General features: G+C 41.4%; 1 protein-coding gene across 4 annotated transcripts in view; it reads left to right on the top strand.

The window, feature by feature from the left end:
• The window catches only part of SPEF2 (sperm flagellar 2), a 98,159-nt gene that overhangs the window by 14,091 nt on the left and 64,474 nt on the right, over positions 1-19,594 (top strand). For 3 of the 4 annotated variants that reach the window (XM_081212606.1, XM_081212605.1, XM_081212603.1), the window contains exons 7-14: positions 1,908-2,106; positions 3,111-3,299; positions 4,309-4,496; positions 6,906-7,077; positions 12,465-12,684; positions 14,804-14,937; positions 17,039-17,135; positions 19,239-19,315. In XM_081212606.1, the coding sequence (XP_081068732.1) occupies positions 1,908-2,106; positions 3,111-3,299; positions 4,309-4,496; positions 6,906-7,077; positions 12,465-12,684; positions 14,804-14,937; positions 17,039-17,135; positions 19,239-19,315 (1,276 nt within the window). The remainder of the gene's footprint in view (positions 1-1,907; positions 2,107-3,110; positions 3,300-4,308; positions 4,497-6,905; positions 7,078-12,464; positions 12,685-14,803; positions 14,938-17,038; positions 17,136-19,238; positions 19,316-19,594) is intronic. The other variant, XM_081212604.1, reaches the window with a different exon arrangement.

The following is a 19,594-nucleotide window of genomic DNA, read 5'->3' as shown; positions in this document are numbered from 1 at the left end:
AGTTTGGAGAGAACCTTTCGAGCTCTATGCAATCCTTTTCTGTTCTTGTCACCCTGAGCAATTTATTATTATGAACAAAGTTAGTAACTTAATTGCTCACCCCTTACTCCAGAGACCAATACAGTGGTACATCGGGTTAAGTACTTAATTCGTTCCGGAGGTCCGTACATAACCTGAAACTGTTCTTAACCTGAAGCACCACTTTAGCTAATGGGGCCTCCTGCTGCTGCCACGCCGCTGGAGCAAGATTTCTGTTCTCATCCTGAAGCAAAGTTCTTAACCTGAAGCACTATTTCTAGGTTAACAAAGTCTGTAACCTGAAGCGTATTTAACCTGAAGTGTATGTAACTCGAGGTACTACTGTACTGAACACTGAGAGACCTCAGCTGTTACATTCTCCCACTGTGAGAACCTGCTCTTTAATTCCTGTTATTTAAGCTTTTACTGATCCATAAGACGACCTGTCCTTTTATCCCATGACTATTAAATTTACTCACGAGTCTTCGGCCAGCGATTTTATCAAAAGCTTTCTGAAAGTCTTATTATACCATGTGTGCTCCGTTGGATCACTCCATCCACTTTCATTGTCTAATCCTAACCCTTTCTTCCATTTGGAAGTCTGAACCATTTTCAGTATCATCCCTTAGTGATGATTTATCCTGAACTTCAACAGTATATGCCTTTCCCCCGAAGATACTTTTTAAAAAGCTGTTCTGCCAATAGATTTTATGCACCAGCAGTTCATGTTCGATACAGGTTCAATCAAGTGCAGCAAATGGATGATAGGGGAGCTATGCTGATCTTCTTTTTTATATACTGCCCTTCAGTCATATTCCCAGGACAATTTCCAAAAAGACAAACAATTAAAATTTAAATTCAAAAAAATAACTGAATCATCTATAAGAGCCACAAACTGTATGAAACAATCAAAGAGCTAAATACCCTCTCTTCCCTCCATCACCTACCCACCCACTTCCAATCTGAATTGTGTGCCCTCACCCCTAGCACCCAGCACATCCCCTACATATTAAACAAAAAAACCCAAGCATGTAAAGGCCAGGCACATGATTAGCATTGCATCTAGTTTCACACTTGAGCACCATGAGACAGCAGCTGCCTCCTTTTTGTTGAATGTTATGCTTTTAGCACTTTCGAAAGGGTGGTAGGGAAGTAAAATGGAGAGAGCCCAGGCTCCCAGTGTTGGGATACTGCCGAGGAGACGCTGGCTCCAGCCACCGGACGGCAGCCGGGCGATCACCGGTTCCCGGAACAGCATCAATCAATCAGTGACTCAAGCCTCAGTAGTCTTCTGAAGCTACCAAGCACGCTAATTAGCAATACAAAAGCAATATACAAAATGGAAGTTCCCAGCAGACTGTGCTGGAAGTAAACAGGCATGTGACACACAACAGTCATGCCTTTACCTTTTAAGGTGGAATGGAACTATGTCCTAACACCCAGAACTTTAAAGTCCTAAAGACTTTGGAGGAAGATAGAAGCATGTAAGTAAAAAACAGATGCTTCTCCTTTCTTTAAACAGTTTCTGCCACCTTCACAAAGTGGTTGCAGAATTCCTATAGGTCTCCTGGGTCTTCTCACCTCAAAGTACCTCCCCTCTGAAGAAGGGCGCCACATCTGTGACATAGAACCCTTCCTCAGAGCAAGGCATCATGGGGGCAAGATGGCCATAGGAGGCTGAAGCTGCAAAAGTGGAGAGGTGCTTCCTGAAATGCTCTGATTCCGCACACAAACACTATGTAACTCTATAAAGCTCTGTGAAAGGATTGACAGCACTGTGAAAATCATTGACAATAGTCACAACATTTGATGAGACAGATTGGTGGCAGTTCCTTTGTGCCTTATATAGATATTTATATAACACTTGATGCCCCCAATTATTATTTTAGCATGGTGCATTCGGCAGTGCCTTCACAGGAAGTGGATATAACTCCAGCCATCACTGACCTGTTGAACACCTACTCAGATGATGAATATATCAGGAAAATTCAGAAACGTCTTGAGGAGGATACCTTTGCCCGCGAACAACGGGAGAAAAGACGACGGAAGATGTTAAGGGAGCAACTGATAGCCCATGAAGCCCAAGAAGTGAGTTAGGTGTACTGCCTTCTCAGATTTTTGGGTTACACACTGACAAAGTGGCAGCGAGTTATCAGTTTGTGCTAAGATACACAACTACCATAGTGAGGCCTATTAGTGGAGGGAAATCTGTAGTTGGGCATTTTCAGGAACTGACAGGACACTGACAAGTGTGCACCGGGAAAGGGGGCTGGAGTCTGACTTGGGAGTGGGGATCAATGATTTGCGGGGAACTCTACCAGCCAAGAGGCAAGAGTTGGAAGGAGGGAAAGCTTCAGAGCTGCAGGGTGGAGCACAGGATGCATCAGAAGAGAAGGGAGAGGCAGGCCAGGCAAGTGAAGGGCCAGGTGCTTCCCCACCCTCTCCTGCTCCACTGTCTCCCAGAACCAGGAGGGGATTGAAAAGGGATGAGCAGAGGAAGTTTGCACATAGGCATAGTCTCTGGCTGCTTGCGCACAGCCTGTTGGGGGAAGATACATAAGCTGGTGGATGGGGACTGGCCCCCTGTTGCTGCAACTGCTCCATAGAGCGCAAACCTGGGAATAGTGTGTGTAAGCATCCAGAGCTGTAGAAGCAACGTTATATTTGACAATAAAGAGTTAACTTCCTGCTGTGTGTATTCCTTTGGCTGGGAAGCATAGTTTTTATGGAGTCCAACCAAAACTGCAGACAAGCCTTCTTGTTCTTCAGAGCTCCTCATCAGGCTTAATATTAAGCAAAATGGTAGCAAGAAAAAGCGGACATGATGCTGAAGCTTCAAAGGGCAGCAGTTGCAGCAGTTTTCAGACTACATGCAGGGGCTCCTGCTTAGCACTTAGCAGGGGGTAATCTAATGTGCAGTGCAAAGTTATGCATGATTACTTGGAAGCAGGTCCCAATTGAGTTTACTCGCAAGTAAGTGAATTTAGGCCCTACCATGGATTTTCAGTTTCTTCTTTTGCTTTTTTCATACATAGCAAGGGGTGGAAGTAGTTAAGCATACTATCGTAGGTTGTCTTTTAATTTTATTTCAGGAGGCATATAGAGAAGAGCAGCTCATCAACCGGCTAATGAGACAATCCCAGCAAGAGCGGAGGATCGCTGTGCAACTGCTGCACGTGCGGCACGAGAAAGAAGTGATGTGGCAGAACAGGATTTACAGAGAAAAGCAGTTTGAAGAGAGACGGCTCAAAGAATTCCAAGAAGCTCTTGACAGAGAGGAGGTAAACATTCATTATTTTCTCTTCCATCATCATCTTCTTTTTTTAAAAAAAGAAAGCTCTTGGTCTGTCTTGTCTCTTACATTCACAATTGCATTTATTCCGACTTGAATTTGCCTTCAAGATGCTTTGGAGGTATATGGTTAAAGGGCTCCAACTTGTTGCCAAAGAAACCCACGTAATCAGCAGAATAGAAGGACACAAAAAATGGCTGAATCTTAGTGTTTGGTGGAAGCGGAAGGTTATCAACTCCTCCAATATACCAGTTTCCCTTAGGCTGGGAAGCAACTTTGTAAGCCTGGCCAGAACATTATTTTCTTAGCCTGCTGCCAGAATTAGAGGATGCAAGGCCAGAACAAAATAATAATAATAATAATAATAATAATAATAATAATAATAATAATAATAATAATACAGCAAAGCCTTTTATTTATCTTTTTGACAAGCAGGAGCTGTTGTAGCATATATGCATACTAAGTGTTAGGTTTGGTTGCATTCTAATGCAGCTTGAAAGTGCTGAGAATGGTGTGCATTGTGGGTGTGAATGCATTCATCTTGTGCTGCCAGGTGGAGATTTGTCCCATGTAGAGGTTACAGCTAATTTACAGAGTGCACATAGCAGTGCTATGTTTGTATGTGTTGGCTTCTAGTCATCACTGTGCAGGCAAACAAACAGCCCAGGCTTCCCCCTGAGCTCCCTATTGGCTTGCCCCTCCCCTTTCCCCTAACAGTAATTAGCAGCAATGTGCAGTGTTGGGAAAACAGGTCAGCAATCCGGCCCCACTATGCTAGTCACTAATGCACCACACCACTCTTGGCCATCTCACAGTGATAAAGTAAGCTCAGACCCACAGCCACTGAAATTCTGCAGCACTCCTCTAATCAGGCATTAAGAGAGGAAACGTTTGCAGTGGAAGGAAGTCACGTGAGATCACATGGATTTTGGACTGTGGCCAGGGATCATGAAATTTGGATGACATTCTTCTTACTTTTTTTGTCCAACTCCTTTTAGGCTCTTGCAAAGCAAGAGAAAATTGAGCAGGAGGAACAGGCCCTGAAAGAAAAACAGCTTCATGCAATGCTTGCTGCCAAAAGAGCTGAAGATCGCTGTAAGAAGCACTATTCAATTTGTTGGGAAGTGGTTGAGCAAATCATTGACTTATCAACTAAAATAGGAGAATATCGAACGCTGACAAACAAGTAAGTTGTTTTATTCTGGCGGGACTTGGCTTGGTTTACCCCCACTGAACTGGGGAAAGTAAATGTTCGACACTCATTCCAAAGCTGCAGAAATAGATTGTTCTTCATTAGGAGCCCCAAGAGTTTGGACAGTAAAGCAGCCAAGACGCCACAGGCAGAACAATCTGCAACCAAGTCCAAACACTTACTGATTCAGGATGGGTGGCCCTCCAGATCCTTTTGGACTTCATCTCCCATCATCCCTCACCATTGGCCAAGCTGACTGGGGCAGATGGGAGTTGTAGTCCAGCAACATCTGGAGGGCTACAGATTCTCCATCATTGACCTAGGTGATATCATTAGTCATTTAATTTTTTTAAAAGAAAAAAAATCCTGTACATTTAATTATGTAAGAAACCAGTATATTTGTAACTTTGTGATTTGCTCTTTCTTTGTTATGCAGTTCATGTTTCTCATAATAGTTTGGATGTAACGAGAAAGCCATTTTGCAAGTTTATCTCCTATTAATTAATTTATTTAAAAAATGTACATATCACAGAGGTTTACCGCAAACACACATTGAACCGTGCAATAAAAACCATATACACATTTTAAAATCAGCTTTTGCAGAAGGTTAGTATGTTCATTGTCAGTGTAAGAATGGCAGCATAGGAAAGTTTTCAACAGGTGCTTTAAAGTTTAAACAGAAGGTCCCTGCTGAAACTTTATTGGCAGAGTCTTCCAGAAGACTAGGCCAATGACACTAGAAGCTCAGTTTCTTGTTGCTGTCAAATGAGTCTCACCAATTTGGGGGATATTGAATGACGCTCCTGCAGATGATCTCAGTGATCAAGGTGGGATATAATGGTACGTGCAGTCTGTTAGAGACCCTAAGTTGTTCAGGGCTTAAATTAATTAAAAATCCTTAATGCAAGTCGTTGAATCTTGCTTGGCCTCAGTTGGGCCAGTGCAGATGTTTTCTACAATGGTGTCTCATGTCGTCAGCCACGTTCCCCCATCAGCACTTTTGCTTCTTCATTCCGCACCAACCAGAGCTTCCAAACCAAGCCCAAGGGCAGCCCCACATAGAGCCTTTTTGTAGTAATCCAGCCTCTAGGTTATCAACACATGAGCTACTCCTTTCTAGGAACTGGCAAACCAGACAGAAGTGGTAAGAAGCATTCCTAGCCACAGAGAACACTTGGGTTTAGTTTATCATAACATCTAAACCTGGGCTTGTGGTTTGTCTTGCTCCAGACAAACCATGAGCTACAGTCAAGGTTTGTTCTTGGCTTGCTGCCACTCATGGTTTGTCCGTGAAAGGCAGACCATGAGCCCTAGATTCACATGTAATGCTAAGCCAAAGCATGGCTCAGCTCCAGGAAGCATTGGCAGCAGGAAAACTAAAGGAGGAGTGAAGTGTGCCAATGCATGCCTATGCTTACTCACTTTGGCTTGGTAATACATGGGAACCACGTTGAATTCTGTTCTTTTCAGAGTACAGTGGTACCTCAAGTTACATACGCTTCAGGTTACATACGCTTCAGGTTACAGACTCTGCTAACCCAGAAATAGTACCTTGGGTTAAGAACTTTGCTTCAGGATGAGAACAGAAATTGCGCGGTGGCGGCAGTGGGAGGCCCTATTAGCTAAAGTGGTGCTTCAGGTTAAGAACAGTTTCAGGTTAAGAACGGACCTCCGGAACGAATTAAGTACTTAACCCAAGGTACCACTGTAGTTCATGTTTGTTTGTTCTTCTAATAATTTTTATTAACCGGCCAATCACATCAAATTAAATCATATCACATAAATTCCAAATTACAAAGCCGAATTTTAAATTTTGTTGGGGGGACCCATTTTTCAAGATCCGAAGGGGGATTCTGATCATCTTCTTGCTACTGCATTAATGTCCAAATCAGACCAAATCAGTCCAAACAGAGTTCATAATTCTATCCAGTCTTATCTTGCTGTTTCCACATCACATCTTGTTCATATATTTTCTCTTTTTTCTTTATGATCTCTTCTGATAGTCTGCTTAAGCCGATAAACACCAATAATAATAATCCTGTGTGAATTTTTCCGTTCTTCCAATCCTCAAATCGAGATGGTTTCCATATATCATCGCCTTCATAGATAACATCGCTCTTTCCATCATTTATTACAGATCTCTCGTTCTTAAATCCCTCTGAGGGGTTTCACCCACGATATAAAAGCAGCTCTATTTCTCTGTTTCTCCTCTCAGACTTAAGTCCTCCGACAGAGCTTCCCAATATGGCGACGGCACTGTAGTTCATGTTTTAATTTATTCTTTCTTTGCGTTGCCTATTTGATGTTGCTATTGATCCATGTAATTCTTAGAAAACATGCTTTAATCGATCTAACCACAGATTTATTAATATATATATGTATATATTTGCTTGATTTCCTCAGCTTAATCCCAATAAAGCTGATGCGTGACTGGAAAGAGCTGTTCTTAAAAGGAAAACCGATTTATGAGCAAGCTGAGATTGAAATGCCTTTGCCAGAGGAACCAACTCCAGGACAATTAGTAGAACTGGACAAAATGAATTTACTAGATGAAAAAGATTATGATGAATATAAGGTACTCCCAACTGACATGGCCTAGTGGAAGAAAATGCAGCTCGTTAAAATCATTGCTCATGACTGCCACCTTTTGTCCATGATGCTGCATAGATTTCATATAATAGTTTATACTAGTTTAGCCCACGTAGTTAAATGTACTAAATAATCTGTCTTTCTGGGACTAGGCGATACTTTGAATTGTTGCCATTTTGGAAGGCTGTGCTGTCATCAACTGTTTTGCTGTTTGACACACAAATGCAGTAACCTCAATATGCAGGATCACCACACATTTATGAGAAATGAGTTACATAGCTGTTATTTCAGCAGGAGTTAAATTGTAGTACATTCCACTGTGCTAGAAAATGTAACATAAAGGAGTCCACAAAATCTAATGTGAAATAAACGCCACGTCTGTCACAGAATGAGTAGTCTTATTTCATGCAACAGAATTGGTATCTGATAAAAAGGTGGATTAGTTTTTTCTAGTCAGATTCCTGGTATTTTGAGATCAGCTTATTTCAATATCATTACTTTTTATATAAGGCAATTCTGAGAAAGAGCTTTTATCATTATCATCTCCATGCAGGAATCTTAAGAAGAGAAATTATAGCTAAGTACATAATGTTTCTTTCTCTCCTTAGTTTCAAAAGCGGACTATGATTATATAATTGAACTCTGAATATATGTATCTTATGATACAATTTTTTTCAAAATACAGTCACTCTCCAAATGCCATTGTTATCAATTTGGCTGCATTGAGGGAGAAAATAATCTTTTTTTTCTGGGTTTGGATCTACTAGCTTATTTGAGTCTATGCAGTACCATCTTTGCAAATAGTCTTTGTGTGTGATAGAGTTTTTTTAAAATCTTGCTTGGGAAACTAATACCACATTTATACGTTCTCTTTGTGCCCACATCCTGAACCAATTTATTTTGGTACATTTTATTTTCTACTAAGTAGTAAGTCTTCATTAGGAGTTTGGTGGCTGCCTCAACAACACAAAGCATGTTAGTTCTTTTTTTTAGGTTTTAACACCTGTAAGTGAAAGTTGTTGTTCATAATAGGTTGTATATTTGAACAGGGATTTCCTTTGAAGAACAAAGACTGTTCTCTTCACTTAACATCAACACCACAGTAGTGTTGGCTATCATTAAATTGACCCACAGAATATTTTAAATGTGTTTGGCTTGTAGATTTAAGCTCATTCTTTATGATACCAGTACACTATGGTCATAGAATCATAAGGTGGCAATTGAGCTAAGTTTTACTCATAGCAGACCCATTGAAATTACTGAACACAACTAAGTTCAGCCTAATCAGTCTACTTTGAGTAAAACTTAGTTGAATACTACACATAGAGCTGGGCTAGAGACCAAGCCCCTTATTGGTGCAAGAAACCCCAGGGTTTGAGCATCCTCAACAATCTCTGCTTAAAGATCTCCAGTGGGGGAGAGCCAACCACCCCTCTAGATAGCTGGTTCCACTGTGAAACCTCTCTTGTATTCAAAGATGTTTCTCCAAGTGTCTATTGAGGGAGAGATGGGGAACCTGTGGCCCTCTTGGTGTTGTTTGACTACAACTACCATCATCCCTGGCTATTGGCCAAACCGTCTGGGACTGATGGAAGTTGAAGTCCAACAACTCTTCCTGTAACTGGAGGACTGCAGCTCATTGGAAGAGTTCGTGCTTTGCATGGCAAAGGTTCTAGATTCTACCTCTGGCATCTCCGGGTGGGGAAGACTCCAGTCTGAAGTCACAGAGAACTGCTGCTCCTTAACACAGAAAATTCTAAGTTACACTGGGTCAATAACTTAGTTTTTGTCCTGTTGTACAGCTATGCTGTACATCACAGAATGTGTTTACAGCCCTTATCAAATAGAGTGTTCTGCTGAAATAAAAGTGTGGTTTTGTGCCATGCGTAATCTTGATACCACAGACTCTATGCTTAAAAATAGAGTTGTGGAGCCAAATTTTAGTGACCAGATCTGAAGAAGAAAGACTGCAAAAGGCACTCAGACCTGGTGCCTAATTAATCTGCAGTTTTAAAAGAAAAAATTATGGTCTTAAATTGCTATTTAAACTTGATTATATTTTTTTAGTGCTGCTATTTTAGTTTTTGCTGTGCTTTAAATTTTGTATTCAGTTACATCTTTTTCTCCAAAAGCAGTTTCATAATGTAACGTAAGAGAAGCCCTGCTGGATGGATCAATCCAAAGGCCCATTTAGCATTCCGTTTCCATAGTGGACAACCAGAATTTCTGCAGGAAGCACACACTGGATATGCCTGCAAGAGCAATCTCCTATTTATGTTCCCCAGCAACTAGTTTCTACAGGCCTACTGCCCCGATTTGTTATTTTGCTTAAGCTCCTAAACTGCAGGATGGCCCTGATGGCTGTGTTATTTTTTGCTGTTTTATGCAGTTATTTCACTAAGATGTATATAAATCTCGTTTTACATAGTCAGGCCAGTGGTCCATTTAGTCTACAGTTAAGGGTAGCATATTGGACACAGACCAGCTGTCACCTCCAACACAGCTCTTGACTTTTCCTCTCCACCTCATCACCCTAGACCTTGGAATGCTGTAGATCAGGGATGGGAAACCTTGGCCCTCCAGATGTTCGTGGGTCTACAAATACTATCTCTGTCCATTGGCCATGCTTTCTGGGACGGATGAGAGATGGAGTCCAGCAACATCTGGAAGCTCACACGTTCCCCATCCCTGATGTAGTTCAGTCTTGGAGCTCTTAGGCACTTTATGGCAGCTCTGCTATCCTTTTTATTGATTCTTTGTTTCCAAGGTAGATGTGCTTGTTCCATTCTTTCAGCTTGGGCAGCTGCTCTGAATGGAAATACCTCCTTTTTTAGAATTTTGGGGGAGTTCCATTCAACGCCCTTGAGACATGCAAACTCCACAGTGACAGGGCACAGTCAACAATGTCTCATTGCTTCTTTGTATGACAGATGGAAGTAGGTATGGACTGCTCACCAGTTGTAGAGTTTCATGAAAGCGTGTGATCTGGATATGGGGAGAACCCATTCCACATTATAGCATATTTCACCTCTGAAATATAGGTTCCCATGCTTCCAGTTGTGTACTTAGGCACAAACTGGGAGCAGAGGAGATGTCCTATGAAAACACACCCTGGTCTGCCTCCCCCAGATGCTCCTTTCCATCATCCTCTGTCTCCAATAGCTCTTCTCCTTCCCCGGTCTCAGCCGAGGAGATAAGCGGTGAGTTCACTTATCTAAAACCTTGCCTTGAATTGCTTTGAGAAAGTAAGTGGCTTTCTCAGGTGATGATAAGGCAAGCTACAACTCTGATGTGTGCCGAAGAAGAAACCACAGAGTTGTACAATATGGACAAGATAATGGCCCAGTGTGGAAGATCTCCATGTCATCTCAACCAGGAAACGGTGACTCAGTGCTGGTTGATATGCTTCTCCGCACACTCTTCCTCCTTCTCCGGCTGTTGTGCACCAGCTTTGCCACAAAGATCCTGGCTTGTATTCAGCCAAAATTCCCAGTTACATCCAAACCTGGGATTATGGCATAACGTAGGCTAACAGCCAAGAAAATAGGGTGTTACTTTGATTTGTTAACTGACATTAAGGTAGAGTTTCCCAGTTGAGATGCATTCTGGCTTAATACAAGCCAGGTTTAAAGCAACATCAGCACACAGTGGGGGGAAGTAGGCTATGAAGAGGACTCTCTTTCCTCATACTCCCCCCTCTTCTTTCCATATACTCAAAGTCAAATAGTTACTCCTGTTTTGGGTAAAATACAGTTCGCCTTTTCTTTAGAACCAGCAAACTATGGTTTTAAATTTGCCTATCAAATCACTATTAGAAACTACAGTTTGAAGCTGGTTTCCAATCCTGGCTTGAAGGGAAAGCACAACATTATAGTTTGTTGTTTTAGGCAAACAATGGTTTGGAGAATCAGAAATGTTATGGATGAACTGGTCAGGTATGATAACTGAAAGTGGGGCCTTTTAGCCTGTGTATATAGTTTAGTAAAATAACCCTTCTAAGGGAGCTGAAAAGCAAGATACTGTCAACGTGTCTCTTGAAGTTATGGTAGAGAGCTCACCCTCCGTGTCCCGCCCCCCCCCCCCATTTCCAGAGGGGTGGCCATGTTAGTCTGTTCCAGGAGGGAAAGTAACAATTATTATAGCATAAGCTATCATGGTTGAGATGGCCAACATGGTGCTCTCCAGATATTATTAAAGCCAACTTTAATCTGCCTAGATATTGTGGCCAATGGTCAGGGATGATGGGATATGTAATCCAAAAACATCAGTAGAGCACCACATTGACTACCCTTGGATTAGAGTCTGCTTCAATAAATGCATGAACTAGTATCTTAAGTTGTTAGCTATGTAGATGTGTGTCTGGATGCAGAAAGAAAGAAAAAATCGGTAAATTCAGAGGGGAAAGGAAATAATCGATATTTTTCATTCATTTCTACTGACTTCACTGCTTGCATTTCCCTCCACCACATGCATGTGCATATATGCCTGCCGGCTTAGGACAACACTTTATACATTTGATGAAGTAGGCTTTTTACTTTATCTCATGTTCACCCCCTGAAATGTGGTTTTGGATTGTAAAGTCATTTGCTTTCTTATGCTTGTTGAAATCAAAAACTGTATTCGTTTTGAATCTTCATCAGTTTAGATGTAGGAAACAGTAACTTCATATTCACCATCTAGTATGTCTGAGTACATGTAGTTCATCCTTCAAAAGGAGTTACAATTAAAATAGATTGTTAGACAATCATACGTCAGAGGCATCACTTGGGTTTTAGAGACCAAAGCATAGAACTATTTAGCTGTTGCCTGTATTGTGTGTGTGTGTGTGTGTGCTAGTAACTCTAACAGGAAGAGAATCAGGCACGTGATTTCAATATCTAGTTGCAGGACCACATTTTTAATAGCCTGAGGGTCAAGAACACATGAGGCAGAAATTCTGTGACTAGATCTCCAAATTTTTCTTTGCAGACTTATTCAAAGAACTATGTTTCTGTCAAGGTTTGTGTTAATTTGATTAAGGAGGGAACAATGGGGAGTGAAGGGTTAAATCCTCCATTCCCAATTTTTCTGTAATCTGTGTTACCTACCTGCACACCACAAAGTTGCTATCACTCCCACTGGAGGAGGCTACAGGTTAGCCATGGATTGCTGTAAACCATCATGATGATTTGCGTATAGAGAGACCTCTGAAACTTTATCAGCCCCAGCTTGTATATATTTACTCAGATGGAAGTTATCTCTGGTTCATTGGGATTCATTTCCACATAGGTGTGTCTAGAATTGCAATCTTAATTGGTACCCCACTTTTTTCTTTTACTGCAGCACTGGATGGAAAATGTGCAGGGTTTTATTTTGTAATTTGTCTTGTTACAGAAAATGATTGAGGAGTGGTACCCACCTGAAGATATCAGAGCAAATAAACCTCCACCGGGTAACCCAATACTGGGCTATATCATTCATAGACTGTTGGGACTCTTCTATCCTCCGGAGCCGGAACCACCGCCACCTGTATTGTCCCCATTTCCTATCAAGGGGTGCATTTTGGGAAAGCACTTCAGTGGGAAAAGCACCTGCTTAAAGTTCTTGGAAGAAGGTAGGGCTGTTGCTTCCTCCACATCCTTCTTCCTACTTACTGGCTTGATTCATTTTTGTGTTCATGCTTTCTTTGTGGCCAACTGAACTCCCAGCAAAAATTAATGAGATACAGTAAAGCATAATTTGACTTGGTAAGCACAGTCCAAGGAAAGTTAACTGCACTTAAAGGTAAAGGGACCCCTGACCATTAGGTCCAGTCGTGGCCGACTCTGGGGTTGTGGCGCTCATCTCACTTTATTGGCTGAGGGAGCTGGCGTACAGCTTCTGGGTCATGTGGCCAGCATGACTAAGCTGCTTCTGGCGAACCAGAGCAGCGCACGGAAACGCCATTTACCTTCCCGCTGGAGCGGTACCTATTTATCTACTTGCACTTTGACATGCTTTCGAACTGCTAGGTTGGCAGGAGCAGGGACTGAGCAACGGGAGCTCACCCCGTCGCAGGGATTCGAACTGCCGACCTTCTGATCAGCAAGTCCTAGGCTCTGTGGTTTAACCCACAGCGCCACCTGCGTCCCTTTAGGAGCCACTAAAAAGAGCAGAATTAAGTCATTGATGAGACAAATGAAACTACTATTACTCCCAAATCCAGTTTGCATATGAAAGGGCTGGGCTGTTTTGCTCCTCCCTGCTCACTTTGGGGAGAAGCAAGCCATAATCTGTGGCTTAGCATGATGTCCAAACCAGGGCTCATGGTTGGTTTTGTTCTAATGAAGCATAATCAGTAAGTCAAAAACAAATCTTGACTGTATACCACAGTTCCTTGGGAGCAAAGCAAACAATTATTCCTAGTTTGGGGTTGGTTTTCACTCGGGATATGGGAGAAATGATATTCAGTTTGCATTTAGAGGCAAACCTACACAATTTGTATTTTCTGAAACAATGTGCATATTGAAACACAGCCATCCTTTGAAATTTGCACTTCTCCAGATTTTGCTTGGCTTCGCCAGCCAAGAAATGAATATATACGTACAAGATTTAGTGAAATTAACATACAAAAATGCATTTGATTAGGAGGCACTGCTTCGCAAAAATGTGTATAGTAGGCAAAAGCTCATACAAAAAATGGGTGTATTAAGAGAAATTCACAGTAAAATAGTGGTGAATTTTCATGAGGACTTCAGCAAAAAAGAAAATCACACACTAATGTTGAGAACTGAATTTAAGATGGGGGAAATAGGAAATGGGAAGAAACCAAAGCTGCCAGATTTGTCTCTCCCTAGTTTCCACCCAGCATGAGCCAGGAGGAGCAGGGCAGCTCAGAGTGGAAGTAATTTGTTCATGCATGGTAAGCCACGATTTGTGACTTATTATCATGACATGCAGATGTGCTTCGAATTTCCTAATAGTGCATTATCCCAACAGTCGCTTATGAACTGAAGATCTATGTTCTGGGTCTCCACAGCTGCCTTATACTGAACCAGACCTCTGGTTTATCTTTTTCTTGTTTCATCTGTACTGGCAGTAGCTCTCTAAGGAAGGGGTTTTGTATTTCCCCAGCACCCTGACATTAAAATGGCAAGAGAGGCCAAGGTTTATATCTGAGACCTTGGTCATTCAAAGCATGTGCTCTACAACTCCCCATGGTATGTTTATAGGTTCAGGTCCATCAATGGAGAATAACTTAGAACACAGTGGTCAAGAATGTCTTCATCAGGAGCAAGTGAGGATTCCTTAAGAGAATCTCTGTGCTGCTTTTGATAAAACCACACAGAATTCATGTGATACTGTTGAATAGTATGGATGTAAGAAAGCAGGTGTTTCTATTCTGGCCTGTATTCATCACAACCTGCACTGTTTCCATTCTTTCCACCAAATGCTATGTTATCTGTCTTGTTGTCCGCTATCTAAAATGAGTCACCTAACTTATGTAACTATTTATGTAGCTTACATTCATTTCACTATAAAGGAAATGTCAAAACTGTGTTTAAAAGGGTTCATTGATTGCATATCCTTCGATGAAAAATCCTGATTGTATTTGCTTGACTGATTTCCATACCTGACCACAGACTGCTTCCTTCTCTGTCTGCATCAGAATTCTCTGGTGTCCTTATTCACTAGTATTCTCTTCTGGTGTTCTAAAATCTAAGCCTATATCAGCTGGGTTCTCTCTGTGTCAGTTTGCAATATCCAGGTGATGTCAATTGATAAATTGATCACAGAGGCAATCCGGGCCGCCAATGAGAATGAGCCAGGAAATGATTTTAGTCCTCTTCAAGCTGAATCAGAAGTGCCTACTAGGAATCAGATTGAAGTAAGTCTTTATTTGTTGTGGAGCAATAAACTGCTGCCTAATTGAATTAGTGCTTCTTCCAAAAGGGTGTTTGCTATATCAGTCTGTAGTGGCACCATTCAATTCTCAGGAGGAGGTGGAAAGTTAGCATATGGCTCTCTAAGGCAGAGATAAGGAATTTCTGACCCTTCAGATGTTTTTGCACTCCTACTCCCATCAGCCTTAGCCAGCATCACCTATGGTCAGGGATGATGGGATATATAGCAGGGCACATGGGTTCAGGTGACTTTAATGCATGGTGGCAGTATCTATTATTTATTTGCTTCTTAAATTTATTACTCCCCCTCATAAACTTATTTTTCTGGGTGATTCACTGAGCAATAAAAATATAAAAACCCACCCACCCATGTGTGCTCACACACCAATACTATACAATCAAATACAACACCAGAATTCAGTAAAACCAAATAGCTATAATCAGACACAGAATAAATTTAATGGCAACCGCTATTAAGTAACTTAATCATGCAGAGAAGCAAACAACTTCCTGGAATTAAAGCACATTTCTAACAACCATACAGATCTTTGGTCCCTTCTTGTTCACATATGTCACTAAACCAAGGGATGTTGTAGAAAAGGATCCAGTAGTTCTGTCTGACCAGCAACCTCTGCACTATGACTAATGGTCAGCTTCCATCTATATAATGGGAGCATGATAGGCGGGAACTGCCTGGTTTCTCTGGGGATATAGAGAGGGATTCTCATTCACTTGCTTCTGCAAAATTATTTGTAATTCCTTTCCTTCTGAGGCTAAATGGCCTTTTGCAATAGAAATCTATCATGTGGTCCTGTTTTGAATCCTCCGTACAATAATTCTGTATGTAGTTCTCAACGCAAGAAAGTTATTCATAGAATCATATGATTGTAGAACTGGAAGAGACCCCAAGGGTCATCCAGTCCAACCCTCTGCAGTGCAGGAATTGCTGCTTAAGAATCTCTGATGGATGAGCATCTAAATGGCCAAGTCCACCACCTTCTGAAGTAGTCCGTTCCACCGTCGAACAGCCCTTACCACCCGAGAGCTGGAAATGTAGAAATAAAGGGCAGAAACTCCAACAGAAAAGGACAACCAAAACTAAGATGGAGTTTGCAGTACCTTCAATATGCAGCAAAGCTGAAGATTATCAGACAAGCAAAGCAGGACACGGTGGAGATTTATAGAATTAAAAACAGCACCTAGAGACATTTGTCTCCTTATGCCGGGACTGATGGTCACCCTGTGATACTGATAAATAGAAGCTTCAGGATATCCAAAACGAAGTGGTTTTTCACACAACACATAATGTATGGAATGGAACAGAACAGTGCTTGTTGCTGGTCACCAATTTAGGATTGAAGCCTAACTCCACTTAGGTGGGAGTGAGCCCCGTTTGGTTTCAACAGGACTGATACTTCTGAGCACATATAGTTAGGATTGTGCTGCTTTGTAACGGAATGAGGCAAATTCTTGGAAGTCAGTTCTATAGGCAGCTCTTAGTCATGGCAATTATGCCCAGAGACAACATGTTTGATGCTCAGGACAAATAACAGGGGAGGTCTGCTTCCTTTGTGCCCTGCTTGTGAGCTTCGTCTCTCTGGCCAGTGTGGGAAGCCAATTGCTGCACAAGATGGAATTTTGATCTGATCTGGCAGGTCTCTTGTTGTGTTTGTGGAATCAGTGGTGTTGTCGGGGCAGGGCTTTGGGACAGAGGCCACATTTTGAAGTAAGTGAAATAATGTATGCGGTAATCTAAAGAGGGGCTCCACGTAAGTTCTTGAAGTCTGGTGCTTTCAGTTATCTATTTGTGCCTCCTGTTTAGAGCAGCCTTTCTCAACATTGGATCCCCAGATGTTGTTGGACTACAACTCCCATCATCCCTGACTGCTGGCCCTTCTCACTAGGGATGATGGGAGTTCTAGTTCAACAACATCTGGGGACCCATGGTTGAGAAAGTCTGGTTTAGAGTATTATATTAAATTTATTTATTTATTCCTTTTAATCACCCCCCCAAAAAATACCTATTCCTGTGTCACAATAAGAAAATAAAAAGCTAATGGAGAGTTTGCTTGTTTTATCAAAAAGGTCCTGAAGGCAGCTTCCAGGGCTTCAATAACATTAGCATATGACTTACTACAGGATGTGAAAGTCGATGAGACACCTGAGGTCGATGAAGGTAAAGGTAAAAATAAAAATCTCCATTAAGATTTAAATCATTGTTAAATCTCACTGAAAGTCAGATGGCAAAAAAACACACAAGCTTGCCTTATATTTTGCTCTGTACTTAACATTACAGTGCTTTGCAAGGTTTCATATTTTTGTCTTATTTCTGGTTTGTTGATCACAAAAAAATAATGTCCTTGCCTTTCGAACTGTTTCCTTGCCTCTAGCAGTTGCTGCAACTCCTGACAAGAGATTTTGCAACAATTCCTGTTCCTTTTAGAGTTCTGCCTTTGCAACAACCCTTTTGGTGCAGAGCTGTTGCATGTATTATTATTATTATTATTATTATTATTATTATCATGCATTTTTACAACTTATATATGCATCATACAGTATTATTATCCAGCATCCCCGGACTTCCCAATCCATTTCTCCATGACATTCTAGGTAGTCTTTTTATTAAATTTATTTACAACATAAACAAATAACAAAGAACAATTAACTGTAGTAAATAATCAATGCCAGTTTACAGTGGAAATAACATGCAACATGGGTGAAAAAAACCCTACCTAGAATGCCACCATTCTGAGTGGACAAAAGACTACCTAGAATGGTAGCGAGATGACTCCGTTTAGGTCTCCCATTATTATAACTTTTTCATCACTATAATTTAATAATTTATCTTCCAATTTTTGATAGAAGTCTGCCTTTTTATCATTTGGTGTGTATATTCCCACCATCAATATCTTTTCTTGTTGATTATATACCACTGTTAATTATTTCTGACGGCTTCCCAGTAAGAATTCTTGTAATGTGGTTTGAAAGGTGCTGAGAAAAGCTCTCAGTTTGAGAGTTATAGCATCAGCTCTTCAAGGAACTGCAAATCCCAGGCTCCCTGGGAAGAGACAATAACTGTCAACTGACTGAGCCTGCAGTGTGGCAGACAGGCACCCCCCAGGGCCCACTACCCTTTCTCTAGCATCTGGGGCACAGGGCAGAACGAAGAAAAAGAGTAGAACTGGGAACTCCCTAGAGTACATCTGAGTGGGCATAGTTTATGATGAATTACAGGTGCCAGACCCATTGCAATGGGCATGCTGACAGGGGTTGTTTGTCAGTACATGGCAAAAAGGGAACAGCAAAACGTACAAGCAGGGGGAAAAATAGCAGCTATGTGGCTTAGATTCCCTGCTTTTCTTCTGAGTTTGTGGAGCTGTCCAGCAGCATGGCAAAACAGCAGGGAGCTGTCCAGCCATTAACTGGAACTGCTAGGCAGCAAGTCGCCGTTTTTGTAGCTTACCTGGCTATGTTTGTGGATCTTCCTTCTGCGACCCATAGATGCAATGTCCCATGCTGCCAGACTTACATTGTACCTTCGGGTTTGGGCTTCAACTGGCAGTGATTGTGGAGGGTCTTGAGCAGGAATGTGTGAGCTTTCCTGATGCAACTGGCCACCCAGTTCTTCAGGCTTCCAAAGTGGGTTATCTTCCAGTGTGGTTGTCGCAGGACCAACCAAAACATTCTGCTGCCCGAGGGAAGGAAAGAGGCTGTACCAATGATGCAGTAACTCAGTAATGCAGTACCCCAGGCGTAAAAGTAAAACGAAAGAAAGATTGTAAAATAGTTAGGGTAGCTTATAATGAGTCATCACATAAGGACAGACTTGTGAGGTGAAGAGGAAAAGTGTACCATTTACACCAGCAGCCATATTACAAAACACCTCGCTCAGGACAATGGAGTAGGTTGGAGAGGATTCTCACTCCAGAACATCACACTTCCACAAAAAGCAAAATATTTGTGGGGCTCGGAATTTTAGCTGCTTTATTCAAATGATTTATTAATTTCCTTTTTACCAAAGTATCAAAGGTGATTATGAGGGACTGCCCCAAACTGCAAATAGGCGTCAATTCCACATTAATTGCTGGAAGATAAGGTCATGCAGAAGAAGGCTTTGGTTTTATAGCATACTTTGGAGAAATGGATTGATTTTGTTGGCAAAATTATTGAAAGGACCTTTTCCCATGGCTATTGTAAGGTTCTAGCACAGTGAATACTTGTTTGATCGACTATTGCTAATACTATAAATGTCATCTAAAAATTGTACTCATTTTGCTGTTCCTAGAACCTGTGGAACAACCACCTTCCGTTCAAATGATTGAACAAGAGAAGATGAGTGATGTTGAGGATGACCTATCCAAAGTATGCACTTGATTTTTTTTAATTAAAAAATTCCTTTCTATATAGATAACAAGGTTGAGCCTGGCAAATCCATGACTTTATATTTTTGCTGGCTCACTTCTGTGTTACATTTGTGCTGCTGGAATTTGTTGAATGATCAGGTGTTGTTTATTTACAGTATTCATTTGAATCTGGAGTGGGGCTTTTTTGGAGTAGTATGTTTGTTTTATGCTGTGTTTTATTACAGCATTAACTACTTCAATCTTGTTGGAGAAATGGGGAGCAAAGAAATTGCCTGTG

This window comes from Podarcis bocagei, assembly GCF_964188305.1.
Source record: "Podarcis bocagei genome assembly, chromosome: 11".
Lineage (NCBI taxonomy): Eukaryota > Metazoa > Chordata > Lepidosauria > Squamata > Lacertidae > Podarcis > Podarcis bocagei.
The sequence above is the reverse complement of the archived record's forward strand: the minus strand, read 5'-3'. Positions and strand labels throughout refer to the sequence as shown.